Source organism: Mobula hypostoma, chromosome 11 (assembly GCF_963921235.1).
Source record: "Mobula hypostoma chromosome 11, sMobHyp1.1, whole genome shotgun sequence".
In the NCBI taxonomy this organism is placed as follows: Eukaryota; Metazoa; Chordata; class Chondrichthyes; order Myliobatiformes; family Myliobatidae; genus Mobula; species Mobula hypostoma.
Window position 1 is genome coordinate 66,484,321 of NC_086107.1, and position 18,242 is coordinate 66,502,562.

An 18,242-nucleotide genomic window follows, 5' to 3' on the forward strand; every position below is an offset into this window, starting at 1 on the left:
TGCAATCTCCCTACATCCTACTCTGTGGGGCTGCCATTGAAGACAGCGTTTCTGGATTGCAGTGCTCCTGTTCTGGGGACCCGCCAGACTGGCCTGTGAAAGCATCAACATGGGCTCCACACTACTGGAGAAACCAGCCACTAACACAGTCTTAGTGCTGCACGGTACAAGCCAGACCGTGAATGGCAGTACTGTCAAAAGGCTGGCACCCGCTGTGTGACCCTTCAAAATCAACTAACACTAGACTTTCTGTTGTCTAAGAGGTGGTACTTGTGCCATTATTTGTCAGGAGTGTTGCACGCACCTAAGAACGATGATGCACCTGATGCACCTAAGAACATCACAGATTTAGCTGTGTGTACCCAGCTAAAAGCACACAAGGTTAAGAAGACTCAGCAGGAATTACATGGAATTCCATCATCACCATGGGGATTCTAGCTGCTTTCACTCTTTACTAGTGGTTGTGATATTCCCTGCTATTTGTAATAATCATTTTAACCTTTTACCCAAGGCCACTCTGAGGGGCAGTGGCCCACAGAGCAGCTGCCTCCGTCATGAACAAACAGCCAAATGGCCCCTGACGAATCTGTCGTAGAATATCAGAGACTCTCTGCTATGGAAATTCAGTAAGATTTGTGCTGTCCTCCACAGGACTAAAAGGAGGGCCTATGGAAGTTGCAGTAAGGCAAGGGTTATCATAATACCCAGACAAGGGTAGACTGCAGATAGAGTGCAGTCAACCCAGGCAAGAAAGGTCTTCGAAGAGCACTGCTTCCCTTAGCACGGTATGGCTCTGGAGATGAGATAAGTGACCCAGGGCACACACAACAACCGGGGAAAATTGTTTACTAACTCAAGTATCGTCGGTTGTCAGCTTGTAGTTTCAATTTACATTTGATACCTTATTGCGAATGGTGATCGTTCTTGCAAGGAATTCAAACATACAGTTGGGTACAGTTATTGATTATAACTGATGTTTCGATGACAAACTCTGCCATCGTCTTCAGGGATAATGCCTGGGCATGACTAGTCCAGTGGTATTTATACACCCACAATCCGTCCCTCCTGATTGGTTAGTCTTCATTCAATCAGGTCTCCGCTCTCCCACCTCGTTTACAATCGAATTCCAGTTCTTGTAAACCAAGAGCTGAAACCCGATTGAACACCAGACTAGACATACCCAGACATCATCCCTGAAGAAGAGGCAGTTTGTCATCGAAACGTCGGTTATAATCGATACCTATACCCGGCTGGAAACCTGAGAAGAGTTTATTCATCATATATGGCAGGAAAGCACCAGATCCTTTTCCAAACACACTGTATACAGTTTCCAAATGGTCAATTTCTGTAAGTGCTGGCCAACTCTGTATAAAAATAACATTTCTCTGTTCAAATTTCAGAACAGTGTGGGTGACAGGGACTATGCTATTCTCCTTGTGCACAAGTAAAATAATGTTTGAAGCGTAACCGAATGTATGTGTTCTGATTCCAGTTATTGGTGATGACACAAGGCAGTGGATGTTGTCCACATGGACTTTAGCAAGGCCCTTAACAAGGTCCTGCTTGGGAGGCTGGACAAGAAGGTTCAGTTGCATTCAAGGTAGGGTAGTAAATTGGATTAGACATCGGCTTTGCGGGAGAAGCCAGAGAGTGGTAGTAGATGGTTGCCTCTCTGACTAGAGGCTTGTAATTAGTGGTTTGCCATGGGGATCAGTGCTGGGTCCATTGTAGTTTATCATCTGGATGATAATGTGTTAAAATAATCAGCAAATTTGCAAGGGAACCCAAGATTAGGGGTGTAGTGGGCAGCGAGGAAGACTATCAAAGCTTGCAGCAGGATCTGGACCAGCTGGAAAAGTGGTAGATGATATTTAGTGCAGACAAGTATGAGGTGTTGCACTTCGGGTGGACTACCTAGAGTAGGGTTTACGCGGTGGGTGGTAGGGCACTGGAGAGTGCAGTAGAACAGAGAGATCTGGGAATACTGTACAGGTCTATAATTCAGTGAAAGTGGCATCACAGCTAGACAGAGTCATAAAGAAAGTATTTGACACTTTGGCCTTCATAAATCTAAGTATTTAGTACAGGAGTTGGGATGTTATACTCAGTGGCCACCTGTACACCAGCTCATCAATGCAAATATCTAATCAGCCAATTACGTGGCAGCAACTCAATGCATAAGGGCATGCAGACATGGTCAGGAGGTTCAGTTGTTATTCAGACCAAACATCAGAATGGGGAAGAAATGTGATCTAAACAGCTTTGACCGTCGGTGCCAGATGGGGTGGTTTGAGTATCTCAGAAGCTGCTGATCTCCTGGGGTTTACATGCACAGCAGTCTAAAGTTTACAGAGAATGGTGTGAAATTTTTTTTTAAAATCCAGTGAATGGCAGTTCTCCTTGTTAATGGGATATATCAGAAGAAATTGGGCAGGCTGGTGGTTCAAGCTGACAGGAAGGAAACTATTATATACATAGCAATTCCACTACAAGCACTTAAGTATAAATAAAGAGCAGCACATCTTTCTATCACAGCATAGACTTGCATAGCAATATTGGGGATCCTCCTACAAAATAGTGGGGTGACAGGTGATCGCCTTCAAGTTTAAAAAAATAAAAATAATGTTCATAAATCCAGCAGAACAGTGAGGGTTAATAGAGAAATCCAACGGAATGAATAATCTCTGAAAACAAGCCTGAAAGCTTCATCTGTTTTCACTTAGTAGGAGCAGTGAATCAGAAGGTGCAAAAACCACAAAACAAGATAACTTTACAGTTACTTCCAAAGCTAATTCTCCTCTGCACAATCAACAATGCTGCAAGTTTCAGCAGGAAAACTCATCTGTTAAAGTGACATCCACATCAGTTTAACACAAGCAAGGGCAGTGTGAACAACATACTCGTCAAGTGCTAAAGTGGAATTTAAAAAAATATACATCAAAACATTGTAGTGTAGTGGTTGCTCTGAGAATAATCCTATGGGGTGGCAGCTTCAGAAAGGAAACATTACTGGGCTAGAGGCAAGTTTTAAAGGTGTGCTCTACATGAATGAAACTAACCAGAAGGAGGTTCACAAGACTCCTGTTAACATGCACTTCCGATGTATAGGCCACAGACCCTCATAAATCGGCCCATACAAGGCAGAAATAAGCTCCATATGCTTCAAAGTGGACAACTAATTTACAGTGGTTAGGTTCCAAATGGTTCCTGCTGGATATAATACAGCTAGAAAGGGAATTAATGTCACAGTCACTACAGCAGGAAAGATAAGAGAATGAGTACTGCATGTGCTACAAGAGAAAGGGTTATACACCGCACATGACAGAGAGAAGTATAACCGACTCTAAGGAAGTATTGCAGGAGAAAGGGAGAATGCACATATAGTACAGAGGGAATATCATAGACAATGAAAGGGCAAAGGGAATATCTCGCACAATCTAAGGGCAAAGGGAATATCTCACATACTGTAGGGGCAAAGGGAATATCGCACACAATCTAAGGGCAAAGGGAATATCTCACATATTTCACACACTATACATTACAATATTATTTGTATCTCTCCTGGTCTTCATTCTCTTTCCTGTATTATGTTTGATATTGACCATCTCTCTTATATTGCACATTATACTGAGCCACTTGGAACATATAGTGTACGATGATGTAAAATCACTCCTGTCTAGTATAACATTAACTCTCTTTCCTATACATTTTGTTTGATATTAACTTTCATTCCTGTACAGTGTGTGTAATATTAGCTCTCTTCAGTCCAGTTTGTGTGATATTGGCCCTCGCTTCTATATTGTGAATGTGATACTAATTTTCATTCCATGATTTTATTCCCAAATAGATATCAACCTAGACAGCAACGTAGCAGATCAAAAGTTTGGCTATCAACATACACAGATAACTGGCAAAGCATTTCACTCTCTAATCTGCTCCATTGTTTTCCACTCACCCACATCCCACAAGCAGCCTTCTTACCTTTGCTGAATTCATCCATTTTGATTGGCATGAGTGGACTTTGAGGGGCAGAGTCCCCACTTAAGGAGTAGCTGTGCTCTGCCTGGATGGTTGGCGTGGCTGGGTCAAGCTCCATGTCCAGTAAAGGGTTCTTCTCAACCAGCAGCGGGTCATCAAAGAAACTACTGAACAGCTCATTGGAGAAATCATCCAAGTTTTCTGAAAAATGCTGCAGGTGAATGGAAAAGAAATGTGTAACTGCACACAGCCCAATTAAATAATGTCAGCACATACAATCCGGCAAAACTATACTTTGCACAGCAAACACCCCTGATTGATATTATCACTGACTCTCCCTCAGTTGAACAGTGTTAGATCATATGTCCCCTAACTTAAACAGTAGTGTTGAACAGTCACCCCCAATTATACAGTGCCCATGCACAAGGCCCAATTAAACAGTGTTACTGCATGGAGATTCCTGATTAAACATTGTTACTGCATCCTGTAAGTTAAACAGATATGGAAGAGAAACTCCTGAGTTAGCAGTGTTGCAGCACATGTCCTCTTACTTGCTACACATGGCCTTATTGGTGTCCTGATTCAGCGTCTCGATCCGAAACGTCAGCCAACTTTTTGCCTCCACAGATGCTGCTTCACCTGCAGGGTTCTTCTAGCAGTTTATTTTTTTGCCCCAAATCCCAAATGCAGTAGATTCCAGTTCATTGGGACACATCGGGACCAGTCCATTTTGGCCCAGTTAAGTGGCTGCCCCAGGTTGCTGAAGTTTCATGGAAATAATTTAAAAGGTATAAAAAGGACAAACTGTTTATCTGAGTATCAAGTTATGTTTTTAAGTAAATTACTGAACAAATTTGAACACTACCACAGCACTATAAGACTATGTATTATTTCCTAATAGTTATTGATGGAAGAATTCATCCAATGTATGTGGCTATGTCCTTTTGATTGACTGTAAATGAACAAAATCAGCCAGACACCTAGTGCAGATGATGGACTGCCTTCATACAATGCTCCCAATGATTACATCCTCCAAATCTTCATTTTTATTGTAACATTCAAGACGATTGTCAAAACCTTCAAGTTCTTCATAGTTCCTAATTTGTTGAAGTAGTGAAATTGTTTAATTTTCCTCTCCCAGTCGTGTCTGGCATCTCCAAGCCTGAATGCTTGGAACTGCAGTGAGCAAAACAGTTCTGAATTGTTTTACTGCTTATCCCTTGCCACCTATCAGTGAAAAAGCTCACTGCGTCTCTGAACTGTTCACTCGAAGCACGACGTAGTCTCTAATGGCCACACAAGTGCACATGACTGACACTAGTTCCAGCAACATGCACAAAATGCTGGAGGAACTCAGCACGTCAGGCAGCATTAATGGAAAGGAGAAAATAGTCGACGTTTTGGGCCGAGGCCCTTCTTCAGGACTGAGAAGGAAGGGGAAGATGCCAGAATAAAATGGTGAGGGGAGGGGAAAGGTTGGCTGGAAGGTGATAGGTGAAGCCAGGTGGGTGGGAAAGGTCAAGGGCTGGAGAAGAAAGAATCTGGTAGGAGAGAAGAATGGACAATAGGAGAAAGGGAATGAGGAAGGGACCCAGGGAGAAGAACTGAAAGGCCAGAGTAGGGAATGGGGTGGGGAGGGGGTGCAGATGGAAACTGCTCGACGACAGTCTTCCGTCCCAATTAAGTGGCATAGTGTCCCAAATAAATGAAGGGAATCCTTTAAGGAGCTATTAGGTGTAGTCCCAAAATGGTTGTCCCAATTAACCAATGGGTTAATTAACAGGAATCCACTGTACTGTGTCTCAATTAAATAGTGTTACTGAACAAAGACCCTTGATTAAAGTGTTACTGCATACAGCCTGATTGGTGTTACTACATGCAACCTGATTAAACAGCATTACTGCATACAACTCCTCCCCACCCGATTCAGTCGATTTATTGAATACGGCTGATTAAGCCGTGCTGTTCAACAGAGAACACCGACTAGCAGTGTTCCTGCAAATGGCCCAGTTATTCATTGTTACTGCCCAAGGCCCTGATTACAGTGTTGCTACATATAGCTTGATGAGTGTTACTGCATATGGTCCGATTAAACAGTGTTGCTGAACAGACACTCGATTAAAGAGCATTACTGCAAATGGCCTGATTAAACAATCTGAATGCATACTACCTTACTAAACGATGTTACTATCTACAGCCTAAATAAATTATATATTAAACTCTATTGCTATATACAGACTTAAGAAAGTTTAAATCCCAAGAGCTGAATAAGTTGCATCTATGGTGCAGTGTCAATTAGATTTCATGGACCGAAAGGTTGTGCTGAGTTAAAAGTACTGCTCGGGTTGGGATATTAAGCAAAGCCCCTTCTTTACTCTCTTTGGTAAAGATAAGCAACCCCAAAGCATTACTTGCAGAACAGTTTGCAAACTCTCTCCATTGCAACTACCAATATTAATCCCTCAGCTATTATCTCCATGGGAAAATATTGATGTTTTGGATAGTTATGTTCTTGAAAATGTGTGAAATCCCCCTCAACTCCTGGGAATCCCTGGTACTTAAATGCTTGCTGGCAAAGGAACATTCCATATGGCACTGAGAATCTTGACTTTGCATCAGGAACACATAAAGCCCAGTGCCATCCCAGTGGAAGGAATGCCCCTAGCTCATAAACTAAACATCTTCTCTCCCACCAGTTGGCCTCATCAGCTATGGTAATGTGACGAAAGTACACATAGACTAAGATGTTAACTGTGCTGTGCTGGCACCAGTGGGATCAGCAGTTGGTCTGCCACCTGTCTTCAGGAGAAAGAGAGATAAGGAAAACAATGGAGCAGCAGTTGGAAATGTTAATGAAGGGACGGGAGAGTTTAACGGAAGGAGACACGGGTCTGAGAGCTGTCAAGATCCGCTCCTCTTTGAACCCTGAACTGTTTGAAGTGATGGACAGGCGATACCCCAGCAGGGGGATAAAAAGGGACAGGTTCGCTAAGGCAAGACACACACGACACCACGAGGTAACGAGACCCTGGAAGCGGTGCGCCTCCCACAAGTCAGTGGGAGTTTTGGACGGCTGGTCGCGGGACCAAGCCATAGACGCACAGGGTGGAAAGGTACGATCAGCGGGAACCTGGTGTGTGTCCGCCCTTGCCTGGGTGCCAGGTTCACCGCAGAGGAGCGATCATATCTGAAAACGGAGGGGTCACAGTCGGTGACCTCAGAAGACACTACAAAGGGCTCGCCCGAAAGCTGACTGCGAAGAATATCGAAGGTCTGTGTGGAAGCCGTTTGAATATTCATTCGCTTTTGCTCACTCTCTCCTTCCCCTCACTGTCCATCGCCACGGCAGTGATTACTGTTAACTGAACTGAATTCAATTGAACTGAACATTGCGTCACTTTGAAACTGGTCATTTACCCCTAGACGACGATAGAGCTTGATTGATCCTATTATCCTAGGTCTGTGTACATGTGTGTTTATTCATTGCTAACCTGTTGCATTTATATCCTTACTATTAGAGTACTGTGTTGCTTATTTCTTTAATAAAACTTTCTTAGTTCCAGTAATCCAGACTCCAACTGAGTGATCCATTTCTGCTGGTTTGGCAACCCAGTTACGGGGTACGTAACAGTAAGCACACAGAACTGAAAAAGAAGCACGTCATCCTCATCCCTAAGAAGAACAATTCCTTGCTTTGCCTCCAGTCACTTAGCTTGCCCACTCAAGGATATCTGGGATCAAGTTTATTCACCTTATGCATCTCCCATCACGGAATGTAGAGGAGGCTTGACCCAAAATTAAAATAGTGGAGATGATTCGGTAATGAATAATAACAAGCTACAAGGAGCCACAAAACGAGAGAGAACAGATAACACCACAGGCAACAAGATAACTGAAGGCTATGAGCAACTAATTGAGGCTGTCTGATTCGTAAGAGTGAACAAGAATTGTGAAAACGAGCTGAGGTTTAAATAGGCTGCAGGTAATGAGTTGGAACTGAGTGGCAGGTGGCTCCTGAAGCTGGGTGGAGAGTGGGAGGAGCCAGCCTGCGCAGACCTGACATTTGCATGTATTCCTACTCCTGGAGTATAGGCAGGTACTGAAGACCACAGCACCAGTAGAGAGGACCAAGGAAGTATGGACAAGGGAGGTGCAGGAATGCTTACAGGACTGCTTTGATTCAGTAGATTGGACTGTATTTAGGGATTCATCTTTGAGTCTGAATGAATATGTCACAGTTGTCACTGACTTCATTAAAACCTGTGTGGATGAATGTGTGCCTACGAGAACACACTATACATGCCCTAATCAAAATCTGTGGATGAACCTGGAGATTCATAGCCTGCTGAGGGCTAGATCTGTGGCACTTAAGTCTGGTGATCCAGGACTATACTAGAAGGCCAGGTATGACTTACAGAGTACTACCTCAAGAACAAGAGTTCTGCAATTTATCTGTCACCATAATAGGTCTACGACAGCGACGATCTCATTGGCTCGTCACGCGGCCTTGGATCACCTGGACAATACTAATACACATGTGAGACTGCTGCTTATTGACTATAGCTCAGTGTTTAACACAATCGGGCCGACAGGTGTGATCTGAAAGCTCCAAACCTGGACCCCTGTATCTCCATCTGCAACTGAATCCTCAGCTTCCTCGCCGGAAGACCACAATCTGTGCGGATTGGAAATAACATCTCCCCCTCGCTGATGATAACACTGCCGCACCTCAGGAATGTGTGCTTTGCCCACTGCTCTGCTCTCTCTAGACCAGCGGTCCCAACCACCGGGCTGCGGACCGGTACCAGGCAGCAAAGCATGTGCTACCGGGCCGTGAGGAAACGATATGATTTGGCGATAGGAGTCAGCTGCACCTTTCCTCGTTCCCTGTCACGCACGCGAGCTCATTACCCGTGCGTCATCCATGTCAGCGCGGGAAGGAGATCAACTCCTCGAGCTTGTAAATGACGGCGGGCTGAAAAGTATGTTTGACATAATATCTCTGCCGGCATTCTGGATCAAAGTCAAGGTTAGATATCCTGAGATAGCTAGGAAAACACTAAAAACGTTGCTTCCATTTCCAACATATCTCTGCAATGAATGCAACGAAAACTAAATTGCAGAATAGACCGGACATAAGGAACCTCGTTCGAGTATCTCTGTCTCTCATCACCCCTCAATAGGACCGTCTTGTTGCAGGAAAACAAGCCCAGGGCTCCCACTGATTCAGCGATATTGGTGTGTTGCAATGATTTTATATGTTCATACAGGGAAAATATGTGCTGTGTGTTTAATATCCAAACATTACTTAAAATCTTACGATGCTATTGGCTTACTTATATAACCACAGAACAATTACAGCACGGAAACAGGCTATCTCTGCCCTTCTAATCTGTGCCGAACGCTACTCTCACCTAGTCCCACCAACCTACACTCAGCCCATAACCCTCCATTCCTTTCCTGTCCATATACCTATCCAATTTGTAGTTAAATGATAATATCGAACCTGCCTCTACTACTTCTAATGGAAGTTTGTTCAACACTTACTTCAAGCTCTCCTGTCCTCCCTTGATAATTGACTTATCACTATATTCATGCGAGGAAAATATGCGCTGTGTGTTTAATATTAAATTCTTTAGATAAACCCTTTTAGAAATGAAATTGAGTGTATTAGCAATTTATCACCTATATTCCGGTCGTGATTAACACCCCCCCACCCCCCGACAGAATCGCCAAAAACGATTTGCAGAGAAAATTCGGCATGGTACATGTACGCGCATACGCATGGCCTCATGGTCATTGTTGTCTTTCTCGGTGTAAACCGAACGTATTTGACTGCTACTTTTGTCCGTCGGCAACCCTACCCACCCCCCCACCCCCCCCACCCCCCCCGCCTGTGTTGGCGGGTCCGCAAGAATATTGTCAATATTAAACCGGTCCACAGTGCAAAAAAGGTTGGGGACCCCTGGTCTAGACACATGATTGTCTGGCTAGACACAGCTCAAATGCCGTCGATAAATCTTCTGATGACACAACCATTGTTGGCAGTATTTCAGAATGGTGACAAGAGGGCACACAGGAGTGAGATATACCAGCTAGCTGAGTGGTGCCGCAGCAACAACCTTGCACTCAACGTCAGTAAGACCAAAGAATTGATTGTGGACTTCAGAAAGGGTAAGATGAAGGAACACATACTGATCCTCACACAGGGATCAGAAGTGGAAAAGGTGATCAATTTCAAGTTCCTGGGTATCAACATCTCTGAGGATCTATCCTGGGCCCAACATATCAATGTAGTTACAAATATAACCCTCAGATTCGGTTACTGGCTTAATCTCGGGAAAGACAGCCTCCAGCCCAGCCAAACTTGAGAAATCTTGTTTGGTTGGATGCTGCGTGATGTGTTCACCTGTTACAAATCAGCACCACGAAGTAACAAACAGTACACAATATGCAGTTAAAAGATTGAGCTTCATAATTCTTAATTTGACTATATGGTTAGTAAAGAAACAAAAAAAGGAAAAAGGCCCCTTCGCATGAAACAGTCTAATGCGCAACATTGGAGCTCACAGTTCCGTCCATTCGTTCCCCGTCGACCTCCTCCAAGCATCACCGGCCCTCGGACCCTCGCTCCAAGTCCTCCCCATCTGGTGGTCTACCAACTCTCTCCATTCACGTCTTCTCTCTTCATCTCTCGCCGACAAAAGGCCACGAATCCCTTCTCCCAGACCCACAAGAAGGAACAACATCTCTCTCATTGGATAGCCCGACATTCCAAAGCCCCTGTTATCTCTAATCATAACCCAAACACTGCTACTACAAAGAAACCATTACGTTAGCAGTGAAACCTTACAATGAGTTAAACAAAGAATGCATGACAGTGGCTATATTTCCTTCGGAGTTTGAGGAGATTTGGTTTGTCACCAAAGACACTTGAAAATTACTACAGATGTACTGTGGAGAATATTCTACCTGGTGGCATCATCTCTGGGATGGGTAGGAGGGGGCACTGAGGTGGATTGAAATAAGCTGCAGAAAGTTATAAACTCAGCCAGCTCCATCATGGCCATTAGCTTCTGTAGCATCCTGGACATCTTCAAGGAGCCTCAAAAAGTCAACATCCATCATTAAGGAGCCCTATCACCTAGGACATGTCATTGCTACCATCAGAGAGGAGGTACAGGAGACGAAAGGCACATACTTAACGATTCAGGAACAGCTTCTTCCCCTTTGCCATTATAAGACCATAAGATATAGGAGCAGAATTAGGCTATTTCGCTTCTCGAGTCTGCTCTACCATTTTATCATGGCTGATCCAATTTTTCTCTCAGCCCCAATCTCCTGCCTTCTCTCTGTATTCCTTCATGCCCTGGCCAATCAAGAATCTATCAACCTCTGCCTTAAATATACATAAAAACTTGGCCTCCACAGATGCCTGCGTCAAAGAATTCCATAGATTAACCCCACTCTGGCTAAAGAAATTCCTTCTCATCTCCATCATAAAAGGACGCCCCTCTATTCTGAGTCTATGTCCTCTGGTCTTAGACTTTCCCACCATAGGAAACATCCTCTCCACATCCACTCTATCAAGGCCTTTCACCATTTGATAAGTTTCAATGAGGTGGTCCCTCATTCTTCTGAATTCCAGTGATTACACACCCACAGCCATCAAACGCTCTTCATATGATTTCTGTAAGGACATTGAACTCATGACCACCACTTTCAGCAGGACTGCTGCTGAAGGATCTTGGCTCGAAACATCGACTGTACTTTTTTTCATAGATGCTGCCTGGCCTGCTGAGTTCCTCCAACATTTTGTGTGTGTCGCTTGGATTTCCAGCATCTGCAGATTTTTTCTTGCTTGTGATTAAACAACCCTTCAGCAATGCTCTCACCTAAGTCCCTTAGCCAATTTCGTTATCCAAATTTCACCATTGACCCTCTCCATGTTCCTTATTGGTTCTTTTGGCTGAGAGCTTAATTAACGCTGACCTCCATTGTTGTCAGCCTGCCATGGTGGGATTCTTCCGTCCTGTTGAACTGAACTGTTAACATGTCTTGAGTGCTATGAATGGGTTTGAGTTCTTACATGCTGAAATGTTCCACAGGTAGTCATTACTTTCCTTGAGAGTTATGAGGGAGAGGTTTCAGGGTGGGTGCACAGGTTTCTGTGACAGAGGGTAAGTGGGAGCTCTTTACAATGACAGGAAGGTAGTATGAGGTCCTGTTCATTCAGGTCCATGTAATAGGGGAATGAGGGCCCTCAAGATGCTGGACCAACACCACACACCATAAGTTGCAGGAGGTGGAGAGCGTGTTAAGCTGTCTTTAAACATCAGGGGCAGATGGTCTCAAGGTGTTAGGATTTTGGGGGTTTGTGGTGGGGTGGGGGTAAAGAGATGTGTGACAGATTTTCCCCACCAGGAAGAGATTAGACTCATTCTATATTGTGGAAGTGGGTGGAGGTGAGTATGGTTTCCTAGGCATGTATTAGTTGTGGCAGAGTGGGTGTGAGCTGGATAGTGTCCAGGGTTTAAAGAGATGGGTCATATGGCTAGGCTTCCCAAATTCAGAAATGTTAGTTGGTATGGTGGTGAAGGCAGATGGGGAGTGGGTTCAGGAGAATGCGGGACTGAAGGTGCTGTATTTAAATGTGCATAGCATTCAGAATAAGCTGGACAAACTCGTGGCACAATTAGAGATTGGTTGGTTTGACATTGTGGCCATCACTGAGTCGTGGCGGAAAAGAGGTCATAGTTGGGATCTTGACGTCAAACGATATTCTCTGTGTTGAAAGGACAAGTAGTAAGGCATTGGCGGTGGTGTGGCTCTGTTCCTGAGAAATAGATTTACATCTTTAGAAAGAGATGACGTACGGTCAGAGAATGTTGATTCTTTGTGGGTGGAGTTAAGAAACTGCAAGGGTGAAAAAACCATTATGGGAATCATATAGAGGCCTCCAAATAGTAGCCAAGATGTGGGCTTGAGATTGCAAATGGAACCAGAAAGGGCAGGTAATAAGGGTAATGTCACAATTTTAATATGCAAGGGGATTGCGAAAATCAAGTGAGTGTCGGATCACAAGAGAGAGAGGACTTGTTGAATGCCTACGAGATGGCTTTTTAGAGCAGCTTGTGCTTGAGCCTACTTGGGAAAAGACTATCTCAGATTCTATGTTGTGTGATAACCCAGATCTTGTTCGGGAGCTTAACGTAAAGGAACCCTTAGGAGGCAGTGATCATAAGATGATTAAATTCAATTTGAAAAAGAGAAGCATTAGTTATATGTATAAAGGGAATTACAGAGGCATGAGAGCGGATTGGAGAGGGATACTGGCAGGGTTGAAGGCAAAGCAGAGGTGGCTGAAGTTTCTAGGAAAAGTTCACAAGGTGCCGGATAGATATAGTAGAATTTCAGTGCAGTAAAGGAAATTACAGTGGTAAGAGAGAAGAGTTGGCCAAAGTAAATTAGAAGGAAATGCTGGCAGGAATGACAGCAGAGTAGCAATGGCATGAGTTTCTTGGTAAACTGAGGAAGGTGTGGAGTAGGAGTGTTCCAAAAAACAAAGAGATACTCAAATAGCAAAATAGTACAACCGTGGCTGACAAGGGAAGACAACGACAATATAAAAGCAAAAGGGAGGGCATACAACAAAGCAAATATTAGTGGGAAGACAGAGGATTGGGAAGCATTTAAAACCTTATAGAGAGCAACTAAAAGAATCATTAGGAGGGAAAAGAAGAAATATGAAAGCAAATTAGCAAACAATATCAAAGAGAATAATAAAAGCTTTTTCAAATATGTAAAAAAAAAGACGAGAGTGGATATAGGACCTCTAGAAAATGAAGCCAGAGAAGTAATAACAGGGGCTAAGGAGATGGCAGATGAGCTAAGTGAGTATTTTACATCAGTCTTCACTGTGGAGGACACTAGCAGTGTGCCAAGTATTGAATGGCATGGGGGAAGAGAAATGAGTGCAGTTACTATTACAAGGGAGAAAGTGCTCAAAAAGTTTAAAGAGCTAAGGGTACATAAATCACCTGGGCCAGGTGAACTGTATCCTAGGGTTCTGAAAGAGGTAGTGTCAGAGATTGTGGAGGCATTAGCAATGATCTTTCAAAAATCATTGGACTCTGGCATAGTGCCAGAGGACTGGAAAATTGCAAATGTCACTCTACTCTTTAAGAAGGCGTGAGAAAGGAAATTACAGACAAGTTAGCCTGACCTCAGTGGCTGGGAAGATGTTGGAGTCAATTGTTAAGGATGAGGTGATGGAGTACTTGGTGACACAGGACAAGACAGTACAAAGTCATCATGGTTTCCTTCAGGGAAAATCCTGCCTGACGAACCTGCTGGAATTCTTTGAGGAGATTATAAGTAGGATAGATAAAGGAGATGTTGTGCATGTTGTATATTTGGACTTTCAGAAGGCCCTTGACAAGGTGCCACACATGAGGCTGCTTACCAAGTTAAGAGTCCATGGTATTACGGGAAAGTTACGAACATGGTCAGGGCATTGGCTGATTGGTAGGAGGCAACAAGTGAGAATAAAAGGCTCCTTTCTGGTTGGCGGCCAGTGACTAGTGGTGTTCCACAGGGGTCGGTGTTGGGACCGCTTATTTCTATGCTGTATAACAATGATTTAGATGATGGAATAGTTGGCTTTGTTGCCTAGTTTGCAGATGATATGAAGAGTGGTGGAGGGGCAGGTAGTGTTGAGGAAACAGGTAGGATGCAGAAGAACTTAGACAGATTAGGAGAATAGCAAGAAAGTGGCAAATGAAATACAATGTTGGAAAATGCACGGTCGTGCACTTTGGTTGTAGAAATAAATGTGCAGACTAATTTCTAAATGGGGAGAAAATCAAAAACTCTGAGATGCAAAGGGACTTAAGAGTCCTTGTGCAGAACACCCTAAAGTTTAACTTGCAGACGGAGACTATGGTGAGGAAGACAAATACAATGTTAGTATTAATTTCACGATGTCTAGAATACAAGAGCAGGGATGTGATGCTGAGGCTTTATAAGGCACTGCTGAGGCCTCACCTTGAGTATTGTGAACAGTTTCTTAGTTCATCTTAGAAAAGATGTGCTGACATTGGAGAGGCTTCAGAGGAGGTTCACAAGGATGATTCCTGGAATGAAAGGGTTATCATATGAGGAACATTTGATAGCTCTGGGTCTGTACTTGCTGGAATTTAGAAGGATGAGGGGGATCTCATTGAGACCTTTTGAATGCTGAAAGACCTAGACAGTATAGATGTGGAAAGAATGTTTCTCATGGTGGGGGAGTCTAGGACAAGAGGGCACAGCCTCAGGAGAGAGGGGTGTACATTTAAAACAGAGATGCGGAGAAATTTCTTCAGCCAGAGGATGCTGAATTTGTGGAATTTATTACCACAGGCAGTTGTAGAGGGCAGATCGTTGGGTGTATTTAAGGCAGAGCTTGATCGGTTCTTGATTGGACACGGCATCAAAGATTAAAGGGAGAAGGCCGGGGAGTGGGGCTAAGGAGGGAGAAAAGGATCAGCCATGATTGAATGGCAGAGCAGACTTGATGGGCCAAATGGCCTAATTCTGCTCCTATGTCCTATGGTCTTGTATATGCAGTATATAGTTTATGCACACTTTGAAAAGGGAAAATAAAACACCTGTGTGACTCCCTGCAGGATCTGGTGACTATGATCTGTCTCGAAAGCTGACGCCAGAACATCCGTCAAGAGGAGGTTTCCACCTGCTTCAAAAGGGCAACACTCATATGAGGCAGGATGAGCTGTCTCAATCACAATCACCATCACCGAGTTGCACTCACATCTACCGTGATGAAGTGCTTTGAGAGATTGGTCATGGCTAGAATCAATTCCTGCCAGCGCAAGTACCTAGACCCACTGCAATTTGCCTATCACCACAATAGTTCTAGAGTGGATGCAAACTCACTGGCTTTCCACTCGGCCTTGGATCATCTTGAGGATAGTATCACCTACATCAGGCTGCTGTTTATTGATTACAGCTCAGCACTCAACGCAATCATACCATCAGCTCTAATCAATAAGCTCCCGAACCTGGGCCTCTGTACTTCCCTCTACAGCTGGATCCCTGACTTTCTCTCTGGGAGGCCACAATCAGTGCAGATCATAAATAACATCACCACCTCGCTGACAATCGACACTGCTGTACTTTATGGAAGTGTGCTTAGCCTACTGCTCTACTCTCTCTCTCTAAACCCATGACTGTGTGGCTGGGCACAACTCAAACGGCATCTGTGAATCTGCTGACGACACAAGTGGAATTCCAGATGGTGACAGGGAGGTGTACTGGAGCAAGATAGATCAGCTGTTTGAGAGCCGTCACAAGAACAGCCTTGCACTGAGTGTCAGAAAGAACAAGGAATTGATTGTAGACTTTAGGAAGGGAAGTTGAGGGAACGCACACAGTCCTTGTCGAGGGATTAGCAGTGGAAAAGGTGAGAAGTTTCAAGTTGCAGGATGTCAACCTCTCTGAAGATCTGTACTGGGCTCAATATATTGATGCAATTCCAAAGAAGGCACATCAGAGGCTATATTTGAACAACTTACATATAATAATATGTAAATAAAATAAAGGTAGCACTTAAAGGACAGATATAAAATGAAATATGTGTAAATACTGTTTGTAAATAAATACCAGCATGTATTTACAATGCAAACAGCATTTCAAGAAGTTGTTGTAAGTGTCTACAGTGCAGTGACAAGGGTACTCAATAGAGAGGTGGGGGTGGTCTAACTAGAATGATTGATTGGATTAGCTACCTAGGGAAAGAAACTTTTAAAATAACATGAAGTTTTTCTTTTAATAGCTGTATAGTGCTTTGCAGAAGGGAGCTTTTGGAAAGGGCAGTTTGCAGGGTAGGTAGTGTCTGCAATGAATTTTCCTGCCCACCTCTTTGTCCTGGACAGATGCAAGTCCTACAGTGGTGGTAGACTGCAGCCAACCGGCATTTCCGCTGACCTGCAAAGGTTTACGTATATTGTCGAAGGATGCTGCACCAAACCATACAGCAAAGGCTGATGTGAAGATGCTCTCTATGATGACAGTGTTGAACCGCACCAGTGTGCTCCGGGGGAGATGAAACTTCACTCACTAAAATGCATCCTCTGCTGAGCATGGGTTGGAGAGGTGGGACTGTCTGATTTGAAACCCACCGTTCTGCCTGATATCACCATCCCAAGTGCATCTTCAGCAATGCCCTTCCCAGCCCAGCTTTCTTTTCACCGGCACTAAGTTCTGGTACGAAAACAGTTAAACAGCTTTAGCCCTGCCCCGGGGAACTCACAGGGAGTGAGCAGGATCTTTCAAAAGCAGCGGATCCGTTTTAGCAAGGGAAATGATTACCTTTGTGTCCTGCAGTTGAGTAGCTTGGGAGACAACATATATTGACTGCTGAGGGTGTGCTCAAATAATCCTGCACTGACTCACACCAGGATGTGCAAAGCAGCTGAACAAGATCTGCCAGTAGGCTTTAAGTTATTCACAGCCATAAATGAAATGCAGCCTCTTACCTACGTCATTGCACCTGTACAGGGTTATCTCAAAACCAATAATATGTTTGCAAATATGTTCTGCAATGTAAACCAGGATATCCTATACGGCTTTCTTTGAAAAGCCTTTCAAACAAAATGCAACGGCATTATCTAAGTTAGTCTTAGGCAAGGAGGTTATCACCTCGGCTTCAAGGAAACTCAGTAAGAATGCAAATTACTTTTTTTCTGGCCCTTCTACTTTTTGTCTGTTTTGCGTGTATTAATTAAGTACCCATGCATCATTCTGAGGGTGAAACCTCAGCGCAATGAATTAAGCACCCATGCGTCATTCTGTGGGTGAAATAGACTCATGAAACACAATGCTTCATCTTTTAAATACTGAAGATGAGTGAATTACACCCACATTTTAAGCAGTGTGCAGGCCACACCTGACTAAGGCTGACATTTGGCAAATTATGAATGACTAAAGTCACTTCTGTGTGGACTGCACAATGGTTATTGCTATCTCAACTGCTATTAACTTATATTAAACAATAGAGGCGACCAACAAGGCTGTAAAGCAGTAGCAAGAGAGAAAGTGCAAAGTGAAGAGCTGGTTTATAGCTTGGATTTTACAAGCCTTTACGAAGGGTGAAGGGAATTACAGTAGCAAGGAGGGTGTTGCCAATGTAAACTGAACCAGCTGCATACCTAGTAGAAGAGGGCTGAGCAGCTACTGTGGAAACAGGCAAAGAAAGATTTTAA

General features: G+C 43.8%; 1 protein-coding gene across 1 annotated transcript in view; it reads right to left on the reverse strand.

Annotated features, from left to right (window-relative positions):
* creb3l1 (cAMP responsive element binding protein 3-like 1) overlaps nt 1-18,242 on the reverse strand; it is a 188,075-nt gene that overhangs the window by 77,573 nt on the left and 92,260 nt on the right. Inside the window, exon 2 of the mRNA XM_063063239.1 lies at nt 3,982-4,189. Coding sequence (XP_062919309.1) covers nt 3,982-4,189 — 208 coding nt within the window. The remainder of the gene's footprint in view (nt 1-3,981; nt 4,190-18,242) is intronic.